The sequence below is a fragment of the Manacus candei genome, unplaced genomic scaffold, assembly GCF_025592945.1.
Source record: "Manacus candei isolate 608988 ecotype Guabito, Panama unplaced genomic scaffold, ASM2559294v1 h1tg000067l, whole genome shotgun sequence".
In the NCBI taxonomy this organism is placed as follows: Eukaryota; Metazoa; Chordata; class Aves; order Passeriformes; family Pipridae; genus Manacus; species Manacus candei.
Genome location: NW_026138115.1, coordinates 1,081,942 through 1,106,407, shown reverse-complemented (window position 1 = coordinate 1,106,407; position 24,466 = coordinate 1,081,942). Strand labels below are relative to the sequence as shown.

General features: G+C 38.7%; 1 protein-coding gene across 3 annotated transcripts in view; it reads left to right on the top strand.

Moving 5' to 3' along the window:
• VRK1 (VRK serine/threonine kinase 1) overlaps positions 1–10,986 on the top strand; it is a 37,795-nt gene extending 26,809 nt beyond the window's left edge. For 2 of the 3 annotated variants that reach the window (XM_051806443.1, XM_051806444.1), the window contains exon 13: positions 9,674–10,986. In XM_051806443.1, coding sequence (XP_051662403.1) covers positions 9,674–9,756 — 83 coding nt within the window. In that variant the 3' untranslated portion in view covers positions 9,757–10,986. The remainder of the gene's footprint in view (positions 1–9,673) is intronic. The other variant, XR_007907569.1, reaches the window with a different exon arrangement.
• Positions 10,987–24,466: the final 13,480 nt, after the last annotated feature.

Sequence of the window (24,466 nt, the reverse complement as noted above, 5' to 3'; positions counted from 1 at the left end):
GGGAAACTGTAACCTTTCAAACACAGTAGTAATATTGATAAGGTATGGATTTACCATAGTATATTTACTCCAACTGTATGGTACAAAGTATAAGGAATGAAGTTCATGTTATTTCACCAAGTGACACTACTTTGTTTTCAGCTGTTCATATTATAGAATTCTAATCATTAAAACCAGTGACTATTTCTCTTACTTGAAAGTCTTTTGAATTGTTGACTTCAATTTATTATGAATTCTCTAGTCTGTCAGTGGCTGAAAAAGTGTTAATTGGATTATATTTTCTTTCAAGGCAATACAATTATATTATGCTGACATTTATAGGTTTTTTTTGAATAACGTTTTAGATGTTATTCAAGACTTTTTAACAAAATATTTAATGCAGCTGACTGTTTTCTGTTTGTGATTTAATACACGTGTGCAGAACATACTTTCATTCTATATAATATATTATATACTTTTTTCCTGAGATTGTATGTTGCAATTCTCATAGAAAGAGATGAAAAAGAACTTGAGGAATCGCAATCCAAGTGGTAGCATCAGCTTTTGTAAATGCTGAGTTTTTTTCCACAGTAAAGGTACTGGGGAGGCTGTATATATTTTCAACATAAACTTAAATTAAAAAAACCTCTTCTTGCCAATTCAGTAGAGTTAGAGGTGAAATGGTTCTAATTTCACCTTTTTATATTACTCAATTTAATGAATACCAAGTGGGGGGAGTATATCAAAGGTGAAATGTGATACATGTATTTATCCATTCGGTTCTCTCCAAATTTGGAATTAAAAACTTTACCACCTATTACATGATTCATAAACTTGTGTTAAAGGAAAGGGCAACTGTTTCATAATCTTCTGATTTTGATGCTTTTGATAACTTGAAAACAGCTGATCATTATAGAAATACTTACAACTGACTAGTTTTTTGTTACCATGGACTTGTTTCTCCATTATGTGATTAATCCTGCCACTAAAAAAGATCCTGAATTCCAGTAAAATGGGTATTTTCTTGGTACTTCTTAGTTGTAGAATTTAAAGTTTAGTCATACAAGAACATTTTAAAAGTTCTTGAAATTCTATTTTGTTGGTTTCTAAGGGGGATAAATATGGTGGGATAGGGATTATTCTTCAGATATTCAAACAACACCTCAAGGAGTGGCAAGAGGAGCTGTGCAGCCTCTTGCTGTTCATCTCATCAGCGTTAACTATATCTGACTATGCAGTTTTTCTAATCCAGTCCAAAAGATTAGTTGTCCCCAAAAGATCCTGATCAGCTGCGCAGCACTTGGAGTACTCCAGGATGCTCAGTGGCTACAGGGACTCTGCCAGTGATTAAATCTGCTGGGGCTGGGGAGCCACCAGACTTGGTGGAGGAGGAAGAAAGAATGGCACTGAGAAAGGACAGACATCTGGAAATTCTTACTTCTGCCGTCAGCTCTCCCTGGTTGTTCTCAGCATAAGAGCAGCCACATCAGATGAGGTCATTGAAGGCCTTCCAGTCGTGTCAGCCACTAGTGTTTCTAGAGCTGTCAAGTCACTCTTCTTTTTAAAAGAAACACAATTTCAGAAAGCCCTTGAGAAACAAGTTCTGCTGTACTTCTAAAATAAGTTGCACAATATTTGGTGGAATTCTGAAATTGATTTTTTATTTATATTAACATGTTATCGGCTTTTTCTATTTTTTTTTTCCTGTGATAACTGCAACCCATGGGCTTTCCTGAAAGGTGAAGTTTTACAGGGTATCCTTTAGAAAGTAATATGGATGATGTCGAAGTATTATATTAGCCAATGTGTCTTCACTAGGAACAATTCTGTCAGAAGACAAGAAGTTTTTTTACCACTCTGTTAAGCTCCATTTTCAGTATTAGCTGCCTTCATGTATGGTAGTAAAATACACAGAAAATACACAGACTTATAAGTGATGGTACTGTTAAAGCAGAACACCAAATTTTGACATACACTGTATGTATGCACCAACGCTCGTGCAGGGGTGTAGTGCATAACATTAATAGGATTAATATGCTTATTTTTGATTAGTTTGTTGGAATAGGCAGATAGTATAGGCATCTTCAGTGAAAAATCACATAAATGCTGGAAAAACAAGAGTTTTATGAGAATTTTTGAATAATCCTAGGTTGAAAGCTACAACAGAAATAAAACATCTACCCCTGGCAGATTTTCTTTTTGTGATCTTGGGGTAAATGTAGATTGGATTATAGCAATACAGAATTTTTTTAGAATAGCCTTTTTCATTTTCTGTTGTGAGTTTTTAGGACAGTTTTGGGGTTTATTAATTAGGACAGTAAAAAGAGAAATGCTGAAGTAGATATGGCAATAAAAGTACTGTTTTTTTAAATGTACTTTTGAGTAGTCAATACTACTAGGGCTAGGAATTCTGCATGTCTGTATTGCTGGATAGTATCTACCACGTTAAGACCTAAACTGGGGTTTTTGGTTAGTCCTGCAGTATAAATAAAGAACTAAGTGAACAGTTCCAATCTGAAAACAGTCATACTGATGGATTGGTTAGAAGGCATTCCCAATGAAGGTTTAATAGTATTTCTCAATTAATAGGTACTTAGCTTTATGTTTATTTACATTGCATGGCTTTGCATAAATCAGTATCTGGGTTATTGTCTTAAATCTTTTTTTCTTTATTAAAGCAAGATTTATCACTTAATGTTGGATTAAATCTTCACTTTGGGGAATTTTTATATTTAGACAATTATTGGCCTTGTTGTCAAGCTTTATGACAAAGCAAATCATGTTGTTTTTTGAGCTTGTTTATGGTGCCAGTTGATACTTGTCTTTCTACTCCATACCAGTACCCCACATTCTAGGTAGATTTTTTAACCTCATAATCTTATACCCTAAAAAAAATTTTTTTCTGCAAAATCTGTACTGCACAATAGTTCTAATTGTGTTATTCATCTGTTCCTTCTTGTGAAGGATTTGGTATTACCTAGGATCTGTAACAGACTCCAGGAGTAAGTAGGTATTAGTCTTAAGACTGGGTATCCATCTCTGTGTCTAATCACTGAAAGATCTGTTCTGTTCTTAACCTTCCCTTACCTGTGTCAGGAATGTTGCAAGTTAAATGTTCTAGTAGAAGAGTTACATGATCTGGTTAAAAGCACATGCTGTGATGTTGTACCTAGAAATTAACAGGAACATTTGAGTTTTAAAGCAGAGAAATACTGCTTTTGGTTGCCTGCAATATTGACAAACTCACTTCTGTATTTTTCATTAAGTATATTCAAACACAATATGTGATCTGTCTTTTTATGGCCTACCCCAAGATTGTTTGAGAATCTTTAAAAGCTATTTAAATAAGAAAAGGTATGGTAGAGGGTGCTTTTAAGTATAAAGATTCTTAAATATTACGGTTAGGAAAGAAAATATATTTGGTTTAGATTTAACTTATCTTTGTGGTTCTTCCCGAATAACAGTTTTTCTTGGCAATTTGCAAGTGACAAATTCAGTGAGAAGCATCTTGAACATGTTCCACTTATCTTAATAAAGAGACAAAATTAATGTCCAAGATGTAAAATAGGGGAGTGTTCCTGTGTGCTCCTGTGTCTGCTTGGAACACAGTTTTGTACTTAGTCTACCATTATATTTTAAACTTATTTCTGTTTAATATCTTCAGACCATTTTGAGCACATAAACACATTTAAAATGTAAATAATTGAAGTTCCTTGTTACACTTCATGGGACTTTGTTGTGTTTGATGCTGTAAAAAGTATTAAATTAAAACAAAATACCTTCTGAAGAATATTTTCCGTGAGTAAGGTTTTGTATAATGACTTTACATGTAGAACTAAGTCATTTAAGAAAAAAAGTGATGTCTGCTTTTTGTGTTGTTTTCCTGTGACCTGAAGATGTATTGCAGTATGCTGAACAAGTTTTGCAATTCTAACTCAGATATATAATTTGCAAGTGAAATTTTTCTACAGGAAAGAAAAATTGTACTACAGTGACTCAGAATTTTACAGGGAACTAACCTTTTTCACGATTGCAAGTAATATATTTGAATTAAACTTTTTTCCTTCTGCAAAAAGAGGAGGACTAGTTTTAGACACTCTGCATGGAACTGCTTATTTATATTATGTGTGTACAATTGTGTTTTGGAATGTCTTCAGTAAAGCAATTTTTTCAAATAGAAGCAAACCAGTTTCAATTTCATCTGGAACAATTTTATATTCAAATTTTTAAAAGAACACTCATAGATTTGATGTTATCTGTAAGAAATACACAGGCATAAAGTCTTCAGATAATACACTCTTGTGTTCTGATGTTTTTCCGTATGAGAATATGAGAATATTCTGTATGAGAATATTTGTTGCAGGAAAGAGAGGACTTGGAAGAACAGAGTACCTAAAGCCAAGACCCATCCCATAAATTTACAGACTTTTTTCTCTCTCATTCCCACCCCACAATCATATATTCCTTGGAATTGAAGTCCATATTTGCTTTCTTCCAGTCCCTTTGTTCTTTTTTCCTGAGTCATATTTCTGAATTTTTTGTAGAAAAAGAACTGCTGAGATAAGAGAACACACCAGCTAACCAAAACTACTATTTGTCACCCTTGCAATTTCTTCAACAGCCTTCAGAGTCCTGAAAAATTCTTGTTTGAGAAGTGTTATAAGTTTTTCTCAGTTATGCAGGGGTTCCCTGGCTGAGTTGGGAAAGAGCTTGTCAGACTTCATTCTCTTCCTTATCTCATCTTCTTGAAGGAAAGGTAGATCTTCATTGGCACCATCTTCAAGCTGCTCAAACTGCTTTGAGAATGGTGGTTAACTCTCCTTAAGTGCTGCAGCCTGGCTTAAATTCCCATTTGATGTTTGCAGCTGGTTATTGAGTGTAGTCTTTCAGCTTCCAATACTGGAAATATTTTTTTTCCTTAGTCCTTCCATATTGTCATGGTTTGAGACAGCCCCAAAATCCAATTCCCTAGCTCCATTCCCCCCTCCCACATCTCAACCTAATGTGAGATGGGTTTTTCCAGACAAAACACACCAGACTCAAAGTGGGGGAAAGGGAATATATTACAATGACTGTACAAATAAATACCATATCACAGTATACACACGATCACAAACTATCTCTACCATGACATATGTATTTACAGTGGATCAGATCTCTTCTCCCCTCCAAATAAAAGTCCAGGAGGGAAAGAAGGACGGATCCCTTCCAGTCTCTGAACAGCAGCATCTTCTGAGGTAGCAGTCTGTCTTCTTCTCCACATGCAGCAGCTGATAGCTGGATTTCTGCCAGCACTCACGAGGGAGGTATCCAAGCCTCTCTCGGCCCCATCGCCTCCAACCGAGGGGTCTTCTGTGGGCTTCGTAACCCCAGACAAGGTCGTATCACCACGTCATATCACGAAGACACAGGGGGGTCTTCGTGACGGTCTGGTATCTCCAGGAGACTCAGCTCCTTGCAGGGCCTCTGTACCCTGTCTCTCAGGCTGCCACCGTGGCAGCAGTGCAAGGGGGGGAGCCAAGGTCAACTCCCCCCGCATTCCTCTGGCCGTCCCGGTCCAGCTCCAGGACGCTCTGAGCTTCTCAGCTCCTCTCTCTCCGGTACTGCTGTACTCCAAGGCTCCTCTCAAATAGGAGTCCATCTCCCTCTTTTCTCAGAGGGATCTCAAAGGAGGTTTGGAGGGCTGGTACAGTCTTACCCCAAACTCTGTCTCTCAGCTGCTGACTCTCCTTTTCCCGGCTCTCCTTCCAGGAGTCCTTTCTCTGGTGCTGCATGTTGCTTCTGCTGCTCCTCCAGTTCAGGTTCTTATCTCTGGCTCTCTGCCACCGTTTCTCTGGTCAGTGCCGGCTGCTGCTCTGTGCCCATGGAGAAAACATCTCCTGGCATAACTACAGGCACCTAGCCCAGCTTTATGCTGTTCCAGGTCCCTGCAGCCCCCAGCCAGGGGCTGGGAGGGCCCAGAGGGCCCAAGGGGCTCAGAGCCCCTTCCTCGTGGCTCTACAACATGGCCACCTCTCCTACCACACCCAAAAACTACAACCCATCTTTTCCGGTGAGCTTGTGGGATGTTGACATTTTTGCAGGAGCGCCCATTGGACAGAACTCCAAAACTTCCAGGGGTTTCCACCCCTCGGGGTCTACCACTTTCTTAGCCTCTGGGGGAAAACAAGATTCAAACCATGACACATATGTAAATAGCAATTCCATTCTCTTGTTTCCCTTTTCAGTTTCATGATTGTAGAAGCCTTCTAAGGGGCAGTTGAAGGAAAAGATCTCCCAGAGAGCCATCCAGCAAGATGACTTGGTTATTTGATATGAATAAAGACAGCTGAAATATATAACTGAAGCACATTTTGCAAGAGAAAAGGGGTATTGTGGTCAGTGGAAGAATTTTGAGTAACTGGCAGTCCTAAATTTATCTGCTTTGGAAATCATGAGTCCATATTTAATTCCTTAAATTAGTAACAAATTATTCTTGGGATTGATTTATTGCACTGAGATCTGATATAGTGGCATATGCAAGGTCACATCTAGTAGACTAGGGACAGCTGTGTTAGGTCAGTGGCCCTCTCATTCCTACTTCATCTCTTTTTAGGTTAACTATGGCAATTCATCATATTTGGCATGAAGTTGCCAGCATTAAAGAAATGTCAGTCCTGTCATAAGACTGTCCCACTGTGGCACACTGGGTGTCCATACAGAAATGACGATTAAGCTTCAAGTGTGTGGAGTCTAGTCTGAGAACATCTCTTCCAGAAACCACTTGAGAACTCTCCACCACATGTCCCACCACTCCAGATTTACTGACCTTTGTTTCTTAAAGGGTTAAACATATGTGTGTATAACGTTATGCACATGTGTGCACAGACATTAGGTTTAGAGTTTTTTTTGAGAAAGGAAACCTCATAATGTCTGAAAAATGTACTCAACCACTTGGGCTTTTTTCAGGGCCAAAGATGTTAGCTCTGTTGTTTAATGATGATTACTATAAGTCTAATTTAAGAGCTTGCACAGACAATTGCTGGAACTCTTCAGGCATTAGCCAGAGACTGGCATCTACTCACCCTTTGTCAGGTGTAAATTCAGGTTAGCAAGTGATGCAGTTGCTAACCTCCAGCGTGCCTGCTATTAGATATTTTTCACTTACCTGATGTTTGCCTAGAGTCTAAAATCTGGGTGTGGTTCTGTTTTCAGATATTCTGACCTATAATGTACCTTAAAAGTCACCATTAACACCTAAATCATACCTGTTTCATCTGCTTGGTAGCTGTGTTTTCATGTTCGGAATCTCTCAGTGTCCTCCTTTCTATTAAAGAAGGCAGCTAAGTGGGAAATTTAGGACTCTGGTTTTACCAGAGGAACCTCTGTCATTTTATAGAAACTTTCATTTTTTTCACTCGAGCACAGTTGTATTTCTCTTAGTCATAAGACTTATGTGTGTTTCTAAAATGGTGTATGGAGCATTAGAAGACGAGGTGAGATGGGACATCTATACACCAGTCTCATCAATTTACATTGGTGTTAATCTTGACATATACCAAAATTTTATCTTAAAACCTCTGATTAAAATTCTAAAACATCCCTGGTCAATACCACTTGTAATACTTAACTCTCCATACTACTAAAAGGATTTGATAAGGCAGATTCTTTTCTCTAGATGTTTGTGGTACCTAATACGAATTTTCCTTAAGCTTAGTAGTTGTCCTAGACACTATGGATGTGAAAATAGCTAAATAGCTCTCATTTTATGTAGCAATCCTTTGCACATCACATCTCTCTTCCACTTTTTGGTACCTTCTTCAGATAAAGTAGTTAAATTTTTTGTTTGTTTCTGTTAAAAAGCTGGTTTATTGTTTTTGTTAAAAAGCTGGAAACCATTTTGTTCTCCATTTTTCTCAGAGCTTTCTTGAAGGATAGAGCCCAAAACTATACACAGTGCTGCTGGGTTTCATAGAAGTTGTTTGGTTTGCATTGTTCTCTGCCTCCTTGCTTTCCCCAAGTTTACTCATTGAGGTTGAATGATCAGTGACTCATACTGCTCAAAGGCTGTTGTCTTAAGCAAACAGCTTCTGTCTTAAGGACTTCCATGAAACTCAATTCTACCTTTCTCTTTTGCCTGTACAGTTGACAGGAATGGTGAAATTACATATAATTTTACAAGCAAGAACTGAAGTAGTTAGGCATGCTGTCTTCAAAAAAAATTTAGGATTAAAAAAAGTGTTAAAAAACCCCCAAAACATGACTAGGAGATGAAAAACATTTCATTGTTACTGTATTTGTAAAAAGGTAGGAATTCTTATTATATATAATATTTTTTGTCAAAGTGACTACAGTTAAATGTGATTCACAGAAATGAGCTGTAGTGTTTTGTTTTCTTCCTTTTCCCTGCTAGTGGGCAAGAAAGAATCAAAGAGCAGGCACGTTTTTGTTATTGCTTTTAGATATGGTCTCTTTGAACAACCTGCTTGCCAGGTTTACTAGGAGTCTTACTTAGATGTCATTATTCATTACCTTTGTTAATAAAATATTGTCAAGTAGTAGCTTGAATCTGTAGGTAAAGTTACACTGATAGCTGAGCTGATTTAACAGCTTGATGTTGCCAAACAAATCTTCCTTTTTTTCACCTGTGTGCCTTCCACCTCCCCTTGTTTAAGCTCCATTCAGAATACTTGAAGATGCCACACCTCACTAAACTAGGAGAATACCAGACCAAAACAAATGGTTTACAACTGAGATAATTTTCTTCCTTGTAGCTGTTACAGTGCTGTGTTTTGGATTCAGTATGAGAATAATGTTGATAACACAGATGTTTTAGTTGTTGCTGAGCAGTGCTTACCCTAAGTCAAGGACTTTTCAGTTTCCCGTGCTCTGCCAGTGAGGAGCTGCACAAGAAGCTGGGAGGGAGCACGGCCAGGACAGCTGATCCAAACTGGCCAAAGGGATATTCCACACCACAGAATGTCATGCCCAGTATATAAACTGGGGGAGTTGGCCGGGAGGTCCGATAGCTGCTGGGGGGTGAGCTGGGCATTGATCAGTGAGTGGCGAGCAACTCTGTTGTGTATCATTCATAGGTTGGGGTTTTTTTGTGTGTGTGGTAATGCCTCTCTTTTTACTTTTATTATTATTACATTTTACTTTATTTGAATTATTAGACCCTTCCTATTTCAATCCATGGGTTTTTTTCCTTTTTCTGATTCTCCTCCCCATCCCACTGGGAGGGAGGGTAGGGGGAGTGAGTGAATGAACTCTGCATGGTAGGTAGTTGCTGTCTGGGGTTAAACTATGATACCAGGTTATGAGCTGGGTCACCTTAGCACAAGGTCCAAAGAGCACTAAAAATGGCTTAGTACTGGAAGACATTATAGAACTAAAAGTTGGCACGTGGAGAGGAAGGAGGGGTTTAGATTTTGAGAAGGATCTGATTCTTTTGGTGAAGGTGAGCTAAAAAAAGTGGCTCAACTCCATGTAATGCTACTCTTGGAGAAGTTGAAGTGTACAACATGTTTTTTAGGAGAAGATAATAGCTGTAGATTCTTCTATGTCCATGTTTTGTTCCCCATCCCCCCACTCAAAGTTCAGTGAATGATATGAGTTGATCTATCCTCTTAAAGGCTAAAAGTATTTTCTTGTGATCTGTTTTTGCCATTTTATTTAACAAAAGGTGTGTATTTTTGTTTTGTTTGAATTGCAGATGCAATAGCTACCAGAACCCGGAAGATGACCTCACCAAAATCCAAGAAAAGCACAGCAACCAGAAAGAGAGTCCAGAAGTAAATAATAGATGGAGCGACAAATAAAGTTGCTCTGTGGCTCATTTCTGGTTGGTTTTTTTTTGTAGCACTGGAATCTTTTTCTTTCCTTTTCAAATGATGAATCCTGTAAAAACATAGACTGCTGTTTGTACCTGGTTTTGAAGAATAAATGTTTTATTAAAATATTTGCATAATTTATGTATAGTTAAATACTAATGCAAAATTTTGCCAACTTTTGAAGTGGGGATGCATTTTTATTCTTTATATAATGAATTCTTCTCTTCAAGGCAAACTAAAAGAAAGTGCTTTTTTTCTACTTTATAATGTAGAGATAAAGCCTTATTTAATAGTTTCATTACGGGTACTATATGGGGAACAGCAGTGTTGCATCTGATTTCTCCTAGTTTTGAGTAAAGTCTTATTGGAGGTCACTTAGATGTACACTGAGATGAAGTGTGAAACAGCAGAAATATCTTTTAAATGTTTCTCAAGTGTTTGAATAAAAAACAGAACATAAAACAGACATCACATCCTTCCATTCTAGTTTGTATAAAAAGCATTTAAACAATTCTTTGGAAGACAGGTAGTGAATTTTAGCTATTTTTTTGCATACTATTTGTGTTCGTATCACTTTTCTAATTATTCAGAGTTTCTCTGGAAAGAAATAGACCAGACACAGGGCCCAGGGCAAAGAAAAGAACCAACCAAAAACCAATGCTTATTCTCAACAGCCCCCTCAGGTTTTCTTTTTATATTAGTGAAAAGGCTAGAAAAGTTGTAACTGTGAAGAACTTTACACAGTGTCTAGTTCCAATGAAATATTGACTCACATCTGCTTCTCATAACAACATAATGGTTTATCTTTTTTAATAGTTGAGGAGCATATAATCTTCCATATCTTTTGTGAAAGTACTTCCTTGCTTAGCTTTGAGTCTTGAGAGTTGTAAGTCAAAAAATAGTGTTGAATTTCAGTGTGAAATACCGCTGCTTTTCATTTAGATACTGCAAAATGCACATAATTAAGGCATGAGCATCATTCTTATCAGGGAGACTACTTTATGGAAGTTTGGTAAACCAAACGGAATCCATATGAGCCAATGAACATTGTGTTTGTGTGGATCTCCAGCTTGCTTGATTGTATAATGTCTGGGTAGCTACTCACTAGAATAAGTATGTTTTAGCATGAAATGTTGAATGAATATGTTTTGTAACAAGGGAATCAATTTTTTTGAAATAAAACTGGAATACCATATTTAAAAGGTCCTTTCTCTTTTCTGTTGACTGCTATACAAACTCGTTTTCCTGGGGTATTAGCAAAGTGTAGCTGACAACTTTTAAGCATTCTCTTTGTTTCAGATGTAAAAGTAGGGCTGCTAAAGCCTCTCGCATATTTAAAACTCCTCAAATCAAACTATCATTTTAATGACTTCGTTTAATCATTTTGTTCAGAAAGTATGTTACACTATTCTGAATAGCTATTGTCAGGAAGGCATATTATATTCTCTTGCTTGTCACATACTCAAAGTTAATGTCTTCTTTTGTACTTCAGTTGTTTGACATTTTATTTTTTTAGTAACTTATTTACCAGTAAACTTCCTTTCTTTACTTTCCACGTTTTCAAGGAGCATGTTTTATTTTGACACTACCAAAGCCAAATGCAACAAACACAGACATTTCAGGATATCTGAAAAGAATGTTTTGAGGTGCAAATTTCATAAGCCACCCCTACCTCCTTCCACCCCAAAAATGTCCTGGAAAAAGATGTCCTGGCAAGTGTTCTGTGAAGAAAAAAGGTCCTTTCCATTCTAGGTGAATGTTGTTTTAGGGCTTGTCTCTGCTCACAAGACACTGCAAAACTACAAGGCAAGTTACTGCTGTAGCTGCTGTGGTGTTTAAAGCGAGGGATGGTCAGGAGGAGCCAGGGGAAGGCTGTGATAACACCCGCAGTGCTGCCGTATGTATGGCATACAGTGTGTGCTTGCACACACATGTTTTTGCTGCTTTGCAGAGCACTGATGGGGAAATACACCACTTTATGAGAGGTGGAGGGTGTAGTAGGATTTTGTTGACATCCCTGTTTGAAAGTAAAGCCCCTAACACAAAAGAGGCAAAGCTGCCTTTAGACTGCATTTACTGCTCTTGATGACTCCAGTTGTGTGTAAATATTAGAAAACAGCAGGGTCCTGCATTCCAAGAATCACTTGAGCAGTGCCATGAAGACAAGTGTCCTTACTAGTATTGTAGTCATACTCCCAAGCTCTCCTGCTGTTTCTAATCTGTGCGCGCAGCCGTGAAAAAACTGGACTGACATTTACAGGCACAGCAGGGAGACACTTGAGTAGGGAATGTTAAAGACTCCGCTACCTATGTTTCAAAGTGGCCACCATACATGATAAATCTTCACAGGAGAACTAGTCGGCACTTCAGCTGATGCTGTAATGAGGATATTGATAATGAAGCTCAGAATGCTTCTTTTAGTGCTTGAACATTTTGCAGACAGATTGTTTATATTTTTCCCCTAATTTAAAATATCTGGTGAGAGAATCAAATTCAGGATGGGTATAAGATATTTTCTAGGTGGTGCTGATTTGATAATTTTTACAGGATTATTTCCCACTAAATTAATATCAAATAATAGCATAATTCCCAGTACTTTTTGCGGTTAGCATTAAGAAGGGGGTCAGTTGCTTTCCTGAATAGTTTGACAGACTTTTTTCACTGTTTTGTCCCAGTGAGCTGCCAGATTTGGGATCCCATAATACCAGTAATGCAATTAGGTTTTCTGCACGTTGTCTGGTTGACTTCTCAGTTAAGAGTTTCTTTCCCTTTGGGAATAAGACTAGACAGACTGTCATTTGCTATTACTAATTCTGCTTAGCATTATCACTGGAGCTTTTTTGTAATTAGCTATCTTAGTTGGCTCTTAAATTTTAATAGCCAATTGAAGCTACATTTTAGCCAAGTTCCATATCTAAATTGCATTCAGTCCATTAACAAAGTTGGTTAAAAGCCTATTAAAACAAAAGCCAATATATGGTGGTTAGCGCTTACATCTTTGCAGCAGTAGCAGTACCAGCTTCCAATGAATATTCTCAAGAAACAGCACTTCCTTCTACCAAAAGAAGTCACGAAGAATGACCAAGATTTCTTTTGGGAACAAAGGCTGATTATGCAGAATAATTGTAGAAAAAATTAATAAATTGAAATGTGTCTTTTCTGGAAGAAGGTGGGAGAGATGGCAGGGGGAGATGCAGAAGGGGGCAATTAATGGTTCTGCTCAGATTTGACAGGTTCTGGAAAAGCCAAATAAACAAAGTGATGTTTTTCTCCATTTCAGCTGATCAAAATTATTAGCAAAACCATCTGAAGCACCTTCTGGTGGAATTGTCATCTTGCTGAGTTTAGTTTGTAAAACATCCTGCCAGACATTAAAAAAACTGTAAGCATGCCAGCACATAGGCTCAGAGCACTGCTTCTCTAATTGATAGACCCTATAATTTTCTTTTTTTACTGAAGACCATGGCTGGATACCTCAGCCTCCCGAGTAATTTAATGTAGCATCAGTCTGAATTTTTTTATCACTAGTAGCATTTGTTTAAATTAGATTTTTCTCCTCTTTTCTTTCTTGAGGTGTAGACAGGAGATTAACAACCTTTGGTTCATAGTGTGACTAATAATGTCTTTTTCTGACTTTCCTGCTTTAAAAAAAATCTTTACTGTTGTGAAGACATCAGATATTAATACTGCTACAGCTTTAATGGACAGTCTACCAGTTGCTGATGAGATGTTTCAAGTGTAGTTTGCAGTGCCCTGTATAGGTGATGATAGGTGAGTATCAGTAGCTTCATCGTTGGAGGTGTGAGGCAAACCCCAGATTGTGTCTGAATAACCAGTATATGGATTCTTTTACTAGCATATATAGTGAGACATCTAAATTATTTACAGAATGTAACAGTTCCATGTAAAATGAGACACAGAGCTGGTGCTCATTGAACATGAGTGGCTTATAGCTGCACTGTAACATCAAACTGTAAAATCTCTGGCAATAAGTGCCAATTCCTTTGCCTCCCATGATGTTTTGGGGTGCTGGGCTCTTTGCAATAATGTGGTGCTCAGAGGGAAAAGGAATCTGTTCTGTCTGCCTCAAGACTGATTTTCATGATGTCCTATCTCATAGGCAGAGAGAAAGCAGATGTAGTGTTATCAACTTCTTTGGAAAGTCCTAGAGTCCTATTTGGGAATCTCATGGACAGCTTTATGCAAGTGTATGCTAACTCACATGCATTTCAGTTTTCTTCACTGGTACTTTCAAGATTCAGCAGCTGAAGATTTAGAAATGTGATTCCATGAATTCTTTGCTTCATCTTAGGCCTTAATCTCTGTGGATGATACCGCTATAGCACCATTCTGGAGTTTAGAAAAATGTGACAGCTCTAGCTGGGTGCTGCAAATGGACTAATTTTCTCTGTGTGGATGTACCATGTTTTTAAATATGAAGTCACAAGAGTATTTCACTTGTACTTTCTAGTTGTCTGTGTTTCTTATCCCAACCAAAACCTATCTTCCTCCAGACTGGAGCATACTCTGCTCATGTAGTCCTCCATGCCAGATTTTAATGCCCTTGCATTAGTTCTACTGCGTACAAATACCTGAAGTGTTGTCAAATGGAACTCAAATTCCGCAGCTGCCTAAGCTGCTGACAAGTGAATCCTGACAGCTTTTTCTTTACCATTGTGAATGCTGCAACAAGTCAAAATTGAGGTTTTGCATTCTCTCAAGGGTACCCCAAAGGGTAAAAGAGTTGTGGAGGAACTGTCATTTGATGGGAGAAAGATTGCCTCCCGTATTTTTACCCCTTGTCTTAGAAGGTCAGCTTTCCAACCCTGCAGACCTTAGCTGCTGTGATGGGCTTTCATAAGTATACTCAAAAGAAAACTGATGAGAACACAATGAGACAGCTGTGAAGTACAGTAGAAGTGACAAGAAAATATAATTTTTTATGAACTTTCCTGAACTAATTCCTTTTGCCAGACCACTCCAGACAGGAAGAAACTGGCACAGTGGTAATATGCATCTGAAGCTTCTGAGCGAAGAAAAATACTTCCTTGGCAAATGAAGCAAGAAACACAGAAAATTAAGGATTAATATGTTCATTTATACAGAAGCAGTGAGAACACAATAACATGAAATACAACCAAGGAGGATGCATTTAAAAGACAAAAGAGCCCTGGAAGGGAAGGTACTTAGCTTTGTTCAGAATGCAAACTCTAACATGCAGTTCTGGGAATTGGTGAATAGCACAGCTTAATGTTAAAAGAAATTGCTTCATACCACAAGAAATACACGATCTGTGTCTTGAAAACCTGAAGGTACTTTCCTTTCTCTTTCTGCCAGGAGAGGAGTGGAACACTGAATCTACTTGAATGTAAGTAATCCCTCAGCTAATTTTGTCTATCTGCTGCTAAACCTGAACAAAAAATAGTGTAAGTAATAAACTGAATTCGTTTGACAAGGAATTCCTATCTGAAAACAGATCTATCTATAGAAAAAAAATAATGCCTTTATTCTTACATTCACACTAATCTCTCATTGTGGAGCTGTTTCCTTTGGAATGTGCAAACGTGCAATCCCTAACTCACTTCTAATAATGCTTGGCGATAACCATAGCAGAAAGTAGATAGTAAACAGCACCATATTTAGCAGACAAGGTGATGCTGAAAATATCTGAATGGTTCCTTCTATCACTGACAGCTGATCATCAGTAATTTCTAGTCTTTGCAGTTTTTTAATCAGTGTGGTCAAATATGGAAGGAGGCAGCATTTGAAATTCGTCTCTTATCCAGACCAGGTATCACCTGATATACCTCTTTGGAGACTGGCAACAATTTTTGCCTTTATTATTTTTATACGTGAACTGGTTCATGTGTAGCAGCGAGTTGTCTCACAGATTGCTTGTTTCCCTTCCTCACGTCAAAGCCCTCCTAAAAACAGTTTTAAAATTTTTCATCCATTTCTGGTAAAAGCACAGCCCAAGGTTTTCTCTAAAATCTTTCCAGCATACTTTATTTCTCTGCATGGAAACTATTCTGTTTTGGGGATGGATTCCAGTTGTTTGTATGGAAAGCCTGACCTTTCAGAGGTAGTAGTTCCCAAAATATTGTTGGAAGCCAGTAAGAACTATGGGTAACCAGTATCTCTGAAAATCAAATTTATGTTTTCTAAAAGTGTACCTTTAGCCTGCAAGGAAGATAATGATATTTTTGGCTGTTAAGCACGCTACTGAATTATCCTTAAAGATTTGAATTAGAAGTAAAATTGCAAGAGAGGCCCTAACAAGGAATGAGTAATTTATAAGTGAAATTAATTGCATGCTACAACACAGTAACTGTTAAGCTAAACCATGGAACTTGGGCTTGAACTTGACATTCCTTGATTAACTAAGGGTGACCAAGGGAATGAGGGACCGCAGGAATGAGAAATAAATATATTGAAATGCATTTGTGTTTTTGATGTGTTCTTCACAGTTTTTTGCATACTGTCTTTGTTATAAGCTCTTTCAAGAGGTGGTTGTCTTCTTACCCCTCTGTGTAATACCTGGTGTGGGAAGCTGAGTGCCTGTGGTAAAATGAATTTCCTTTTATTAGTTATTTTGCTTACTTCACAGCAAAATGCATCTTCTTTCTGCATTTCAGGGGATTTTTTGATTATTTTACAAGTAGTTATTAGACTAATTGTTTAGCCTCATTAGACTAATTATTAGCTTTGAAATTCCTGTTGCCCTGAAAAGCACTGAAAATGAGGGGAACCTCATAGCAGACCAGGGGCTCTGGCAGGCACTGGAGTAGGCCAGGGCACAACAGACCCTTGTGATTATAGCTGAGGAAGAGGGATTGCTGTTCTGGACTGGCTCTCTGCTTCTTGCCCAAGGCTGATGATTCAAGGTGTGGTCCTTTCCTACAACAGTCATTGCCTTGCTGCTTCCTCTTCATCATATATGCTTGGCAAAAGCAAGGCAGAGCCATCTGCCTTGGGGCTTTCCTTCATCTGTCTCTTTCAGTCCTGTTCTTCTGATGCCTTCCCTCTTCCAGAGCAGACAATCCTATTTGCTGCACTCTTCTAATAAGAGTCACACTTGCAATGTTCAAAACCCTGAGCCAGAAGTCTGAGTACCTGCACAGGTACTGGGGGACCCACGAAATCACTGTAGGTCAACTGGGTTTCACAGCTTGGCAGGGGCTGTTATATTACATGCAGCTTTCAAGGGGACACAATTAGTAGACAAGGATTTCCTTTCCACTCTCCCCTAAACTCTCACCTTTAATTCCTTTTTTTCCACTGTAACATCTCCTCAGATATTTATAGCTTCTACAGACATTGTTCTTCCTCTTCTATTAATTTTCCCTCTACTTCTACAGAAACATCTGACAACTCATCAGAGAAGCCTACAGTTCACTGTTTCGACATTATCATGTTGCCTTCAACAATCCCATTAGTTTTTCTGAAAGACCATCAAACTGGGAATGAAATGTACCGAGCAAGCAATTTCTTCTGGAAAAAAGTTTTATCCAGTTCTATGATGTTTAGCCACCAGAGTATTCTTTTACTTCATAAGCATGATAGTTTTCTGTGTATATGTATAATCTTGGTATGGTTTCTCAGGAGTGCTTGAGTTTCTTAATGTATTAATATTCCCCAAGGGAGACACAGCATTGATTATAAGCCCCTAATTACCTCTTGAATTCTTAAGTATCTAGATTGAAAGATGGACAAAGCATTTCGTATATCATATCACATTCCACTGGGATCTTTTTTATTCTAAGGAAACCTTCCTGAATGCATGATAGCCCATATAGGTCAGCAGCAAGCACTGGAGTGTCCAGCTTAAAATTGCATGTTTTATTTCTACCTGCAAGATTTCTTTAGAGAAGTGCCCAACAGCTGATCATTTTGGTAGAACACCGGTCAAACACGGATCTGAACCTCTGGTGGCAAAGGGAATGGCACCATTTTCTGTCTTAGGAATGGCTACCCATTCAAAAAGAGGAGCTTTCACTGCAGAACAACATTCATTGAATAGGTTGTTCATAAATAAAGACAATGAATGTCTACTAAGAGACAATGAATGTCTACTAAGAGATTTCGATTCTTTTGTCTCCTTTGTTACAACCTGAAGATGATATCTTTGTCCGAACTGCTAAATTTCATACTCTGCCCTAGTAGGCGCATTCCAGTAATGGGCAAGAACACACCTGCTGTTGTATCACAAGCAGTGACATGTTTCTAGTATATGATCTGCTGGCAAGTTAGTTAAGCCATCAGACCACAAAAGACTATCAGACTTGCATAACTACATACCTTAGAATAGATTCTGTGAGCATTGCCAATTAACTATGTTAACTATGCACCAGCTATGCTGCAGATGTGATCTTTCTTCCCCTGTTCCTGGTGACATCCCAATGTCTAAAGGAGGCATTTGTCAGGAGAAAGGGTAGGGAACATTTGGTGGATGGATGGGAAAGAGGGATTTTAGAATATCTGCTCCACAGTCACTTGTCTCCAGAAAGTCCCAATTCCATGTACACTTGCTAATCATCACCTCTGCCTTTGATACTCGTTTACTACCCAATTTACTGTCACCAGCACTGTCATAGGATGCACTAGAAAGTTTTTAATCCTGTCATAAGTTCTTCCAGGTCTTACTACCTGTAAGTATCTGTATTTCTTTCTCCACGTTTCTCTGAAGGAATCAATGAAATTACATGATGACTGCTGATTTTCTGCATTAAATTTAAGTGGTAGATTAATCCTGATAATTAATGAAGCACTATCCAAACTAGTGAGACTTTTATAACCTTTCCAACAAGAAGGTTGGAAAGGTTAGAAAAGAAGGTTGGAAAGAATTAGTATCTCTCTGAATGAAGCAATTCCCTCCTTTCTGGAGGCCTGGGATTTTTTTTGTCTTTGTGGAGTATCAGCCCAGTCTAAACACTGAAACAAAGTGGGTGAATAAAACTTCAACAGATCTTTGATCATTCAGACTCTGTAGAAATTCAGGACAAGTCATTGCTGCTTAGTTCTGTTTTCAGGACAAGGTTTTTGAGAGCAGTCAAGTTCAGCAATTACTATTTTGGAAATTTAAACGGATCACTAAAATACATTTATCTTTTTTTGCTTCCTCCTCATCAAAGTTTTGATTACCATTTGATGGTTGTAGGACATCACAGTGAGAAACCCTTTGCCTCTCACTGCTGCATCCTTTGCAAAGCAGCAGCTGAGTTCAAGACCTGCCCCAGAATTCATGCCTAGTTTCTACCTCCTTTTGAGAGGCTGAGTGGTGTTAAGAGTTGTACATAGCTTACAGAGGGCATACACATAAGTGATACCAAATGGAATTGAACTATTTCTGAAATGTCTGAGTACCTCTGATGCAGAGCACAGTTCTTTTAAGAATTAGGGCATGCTATTCCTCTACAGTTCTTTGCTGTGGCAAAAAAGGACAAGTCAGTGGATTAATTATGTAAAACTTGTATTGAGTTTTGCTTCTTATTAATGATGAGGATAGCATGTGGAGACATTTATTTTTACCTTCTAGATTTCTTCCAGTTGGCCTATTTTACCAAAGTTAAGACTCAGTCCATTCTCTGGCTTTTTTGTCCTTATCAACCATCCTGACATTATATTGATGAGATGTAAGTATGAAAGGGAAGACTCTACAAGCTCAAACTCAGAAAAAGAGCTTCCCCCCCTTAAGCTGTTTGTCCTCTCTACCCTACAGAACATAAGCAAGCACTAGAAGAAAATTAATCAACAGCAAACCAAATTATATAAAGAGAGACATTATTTTTCACCTATCCTTTTTAGAAGGGTAATTGAAAGAGACAGAAGTCAACTAAATTTAGTACACTAAAACAATGTGCAGTACTGTGAGTACCTCAACCTAATGGATCAAATATAGTTCTTTAAATCCTTCCCATTGCAAATCCAAGGAGACAGAATTAAAAGAGGCTTTATTTTCAGAGTTGTTAGTCAGTTAACTGCAAAATAATTTCCAAAGATAAAAAGACGTCCTTAATGCTGTACAGTGTGTGGATTCAGGTTGGAATATTTTTGTTCTGCAAAAAGTTTTCATCGCCAGAATCTCTTTCCTTCCTTGCTCAGGCATTTAAAACCCACATTCAGACCTGTCAAGTCTTATACTTGGAGAATGAGACTCATTCGGTTGATTCCTGTCTCACATGTTTCTGCAGATAGGCATGATATCAGTCAGAGAGTAGATTCCCATTAAAACTAAGCCAATCCAATGGGCACATGAGGTCAGTAGCACAGTCCCATTTTCTTTTGCTGCTCCCTGGTTATGTGTTCCTACCCCTTTGCTGTGCCAGCCTGCAGTGAGCTAGTTAAACCAGCTGAGCGTCCAATCCTTTGTTAAAACAATGCTTGGGATTTTTCTTCATTTGTTTCCTGAAGTAAATTTTAAAGCCCTTTTTAAGCTAAGAAGTATCTCTATAATTTAATACTTTAATATTATCTCTTACTGGGCTGGGTGTAAATGATTCAGATACTGGCCAAAAGTAGCTGTTGGACAGATCTAAATACCTGCCCTGTTCCAAGAGTTCCACCCACTTTTCTCAGAAATTCCCTTCTGCCTTTAAACAGCGGAAAATTAGCCAAATATCTGATCAAGCTGCATCATTGTGCCTCATCACTGGTATTTTCCACTTGAGAAATACACATATTAAGTGGAATGTGAAAGTCAGTCATGGAAAACAAACTTTTGCAGGCCAAAAGAAGGAACAAAAAACCTACAATTGCCTCCAACACTGCTTCTGGTAGTAGAGCCTCAGGCATCACCAGACGTTGTCCCTCAGCCTGGATCCTGTGCCACATTCTGCTGCTCTTCTTGTCACCAATTTAGCAGGCCGCAGGGTAAACTCTAGAATGTCCATTTCAAGCTATTAACTTTATAGTCAGAAGAAATGTTGGGTTGGAATATGATGAACTGATTTAGAACAATTTTCAGGGCTATAAAGATGCACATGCTAGCCTTGTGACTCCAGGAGATATGCAGTGGAAGTTGAATGTTTGGAAGAGACAAGCTGGAACCAGTTTGCTCCTAGGCCAATGCTCAATGGATCATTGTATTATCATAAAGCTATGCATATACAATAGGTGGATTTGATTTTTCATGAAATGGGTTACCAGTAAGTCTATGAGGTGGTTATGACATTATCTTTCACTGTAACATTAAACAGAAACAAAATACACATCCTTCCATGTAAAAGCAGTGGTCCCCAGGCAAGTCTCTTTGTGTTGGAAGGATAATAAGAGTCTTCAAAATTTTAAGTACTCACCTGAAGTGTGCATGTCAAAAGCTTTGTGTGTTGTAATTATGAAGGGAAGGTATTCTTCCCAGTAGTATATTACTTGTTTGAGAGAAAGAGAAATTACAAAGAATGTGGAGCATAAAATGAGTCTTGATGTTTTAAACAGTATTGACTAGGGCCTCTAAGGAATTCCATAGGCTGCTTGATAAAGTAGAAAGAGACAATAGAGAATCTTCTACATAGTGGCTTTGCAGAAACATGTTCTATATTTGATTGTTTCATTCAGTGCAGCAACAGAGTATACAAAACATTTGAGACCAATAATGTTTTTGTACATCTTTCTTCTGAAGATCCCAAGCTATTCTACAAACACTGAGCATCAGTAGGAGGAGGTCATATCTAGGAACTAGGTAGCCTTTTCCCTTTAAAGAAAGAGAAACAGGTGACCAGAAACACTGTTCAGCTAGCTCAGCATGATATGCTAAATCAGGTACTAAGTTGCGTATAAAATTCCCAGCCAGCTCATGTCATTTCATCTCCTAGTCCTTCATACAAGTCCTGAAAAGTGTTTGTTCTTGATTCATTTCCCTGCTAAATTATTTAGGTACAATGTTAAGGCCTCATGAAGTAAAGCAGCCTCAGTCCATTCAGTCAAATCTAAGGAGCTATCTATCTGCAGCAGAAACTATACAGGTTCTTCTCTAAACTCCCTTATATGCCACAGATGAAGAGCAGTGTGAGTATGTTCTGGGTTATTTCTTTTGGTTAGTTGCTTTTAAATATGAGGGGTTGCGCTGAACTAATCATCTGGCCTCTCCTGGGCTGGGAATTACATTAATCACCTTAAGATGGCAAATGTATGTGCTGCACCAACCAAGCGTTCGCATGGCTGCCAATTTCCCAAAGCCCTTTAACAGTTAAAATATAATTACCTGTGTGGACACGAGATGGCTGACTGAATAGGTTATGTCATCAACTTAATTATAATGCTAGTACTCTGTAGGTGTTATAGAGGCCAGAATTTCGCACATTTCTGCCTTTTTATCTGAGGGAAACTTCCTAATGCTTACAGCAGGCTGCTGGGAGTCAGCATGCTGCTGGGTTCAGTGCCTGTTTCTGTTGCTGAGACTGGATTCATTTTTGAGCCTTAGTCACCTCTCTTTAAAAAAATGGGCAAAACTTATAGACTGCTTCTGAGAAGTTCTACACACTTTATAAACAAAGAATCCTATGCAAAAGCAAATTCTGATTGCCTAATTATTTGCAACATCTTGTGCGATCTCTCCCATTACATTCCTGAAACCTTCTACTTTGTATAAGTAGGTACATGATCAGATATAACTTTTCTTTGCATTTTGAGGACCTGGTCTTTTCAAAATGGTAGTTACTACTTTATAGGAAGCTTCTAGTACATAATTAGTAAAAGACCAGGTATATTTACCTTTTGAAGTAATTATTTGCAATTTGACAGTTTTCTACGGGTGTCATGATTGCAATTAGTTCATCAGTTTGTGAGAAGAATTCTAAATATATATTTATAAAGGGTATTTCCTCAAAAAGGGAAATAATAATGCACAACATGGTGTATTAAAGCAGTAAAAGTCTTCTGTTGTTTTTACAAGTTTGATTTAAATGTAAGGTATTTTGTAATGCTAGTAAAATAGCTGTGCTTCACTTTCTGAGGGTAGTGAGAGGAGATAAAACTGAAGCCTCTGTCTTCTAAAATTTCAAGGGGGAAATTAGATTGTTAGGAAATGGTTCGAAACAGACACTCAGGTAGTGTAAGGAATGCAAACTACAGTGTCCAGCATTCCTAGATCCATCAGTGTTGCATACAGCCTCTCCAAGTAGACATACCATGCTCTTTTGTATTAAGTGTAATTAGCTCATTACAGAAATATGTTCTGTCTTTATTTTCTCACTGCTTGCTACAGCAGTGCGGAAAGAAGTTGACCCTTCATGTTACCTTGTGTTTTAATAGCTTTATATGCAAAATCTCCAGTGCTTGATGAATTACTTGCTGGAAGCCAGCTGTAGCCTAACATCAAAAGTTATTTATCAGGTTTCAAGACCATGTCATAGTAGGGGGGTAAAACCAGTAGGGCCACAACATTACTGTATGTGGTAGTGTATATAAGGTCTGCTGTGCAATCATATAAGGTGAGTTTTTTACAGAAATAGACTCCCAAGATTCAACTGCCAGGTACTCACAGAATGGACTATATCACTGCCTAGAGTTTTGTTTGAGGACAGACCAAAGGTGGGAGCAGGAAGACCCATGAAGAGAAGCCCTGGGAAGTTTGGGCATGAAATACAGGACAAAAGACTAAAGTAAGGATGAATTCTTTATCCAAGAGTAGTTGCTGACTTGCTGATACTCCATTCTCCCACTCCCCAGTGGGGTCTGCCATGATTTGTGCACAGCAAGGCCAGGATTAAGTCATGCTGAGAGCCCTCCTGCCTGGCAGAGGAAGACTATGGCATGGCACACAAGGCATGCTGGAGGGTGGGCCAGGCCTGCAGCTCAGGCCTGTCAGAATCACAGAATCACAGAATCTCAATGCCGAGCTGGAAGGGACCTACAAGTATCATCGAGTCCAAGTCCTGGCCATGCACAGGAGAATCCGCAAGTATCACACCATGGGCCTGAGAGTATCATCCAAAGGCTTCTTGAACTCTGTCAGGCTTGGTGCTGTGACCACTTCCCTGGGGAGCTGTTCCAGTACCCAACCACCCTCTGGGTGAAGAACCTGTTTCTAATATCCAACCTAAACCTTCCCTGACACAACTTCAGGCCATTCCCTCTGGTCCTGTCAGGGGTCACCACATAGAAGAGATCAGTGCCTGCCCCTCCTCTTCCACTCACAAGGAAGTTGCAGACTGCAATGAGGTCTCACCTCAGTCTCCTCTTCTCCAGGTTGAACAGACCAAGTGACCTTAGCCACTCCTCTTATGGCTTCCCTCAAGGCCCTTCACAATCTTCATTGCCCTTCTTTGGATGCTCTCTAATACTTTAATATCTTTCCTTTCCAAAACTACACACAATATTCAAGGTGAGGCCACACCAGTGCAGAGCAGAGGGACAACCACTTCCCTTGACCAGCTGGTGATGCTGTGCCAGGACGCGATTGTCCCTCCTGGCTGCCAGGGCACATCATGTGCAAAGCAGTGTAGGCTGCAGAAAGGCCAGGGGGTTGTGAGGCCTGGGGTGCCACTGGGAGATGACAGACTGCATGCTCATTCAGACAGCTGTGGGGCTCTGCAGGTCCCAGGAGGAGTGATCTGAATGATTACAGTGAAACAGTCAGGAATTTGTTGTTCAAGGGAAAATTTTTTTCATTATGCAGAAGAAATCCTCTTCATGTGTGATACAGCTTCCACTTAGCTCCACCTACAAGTCCATTAAGG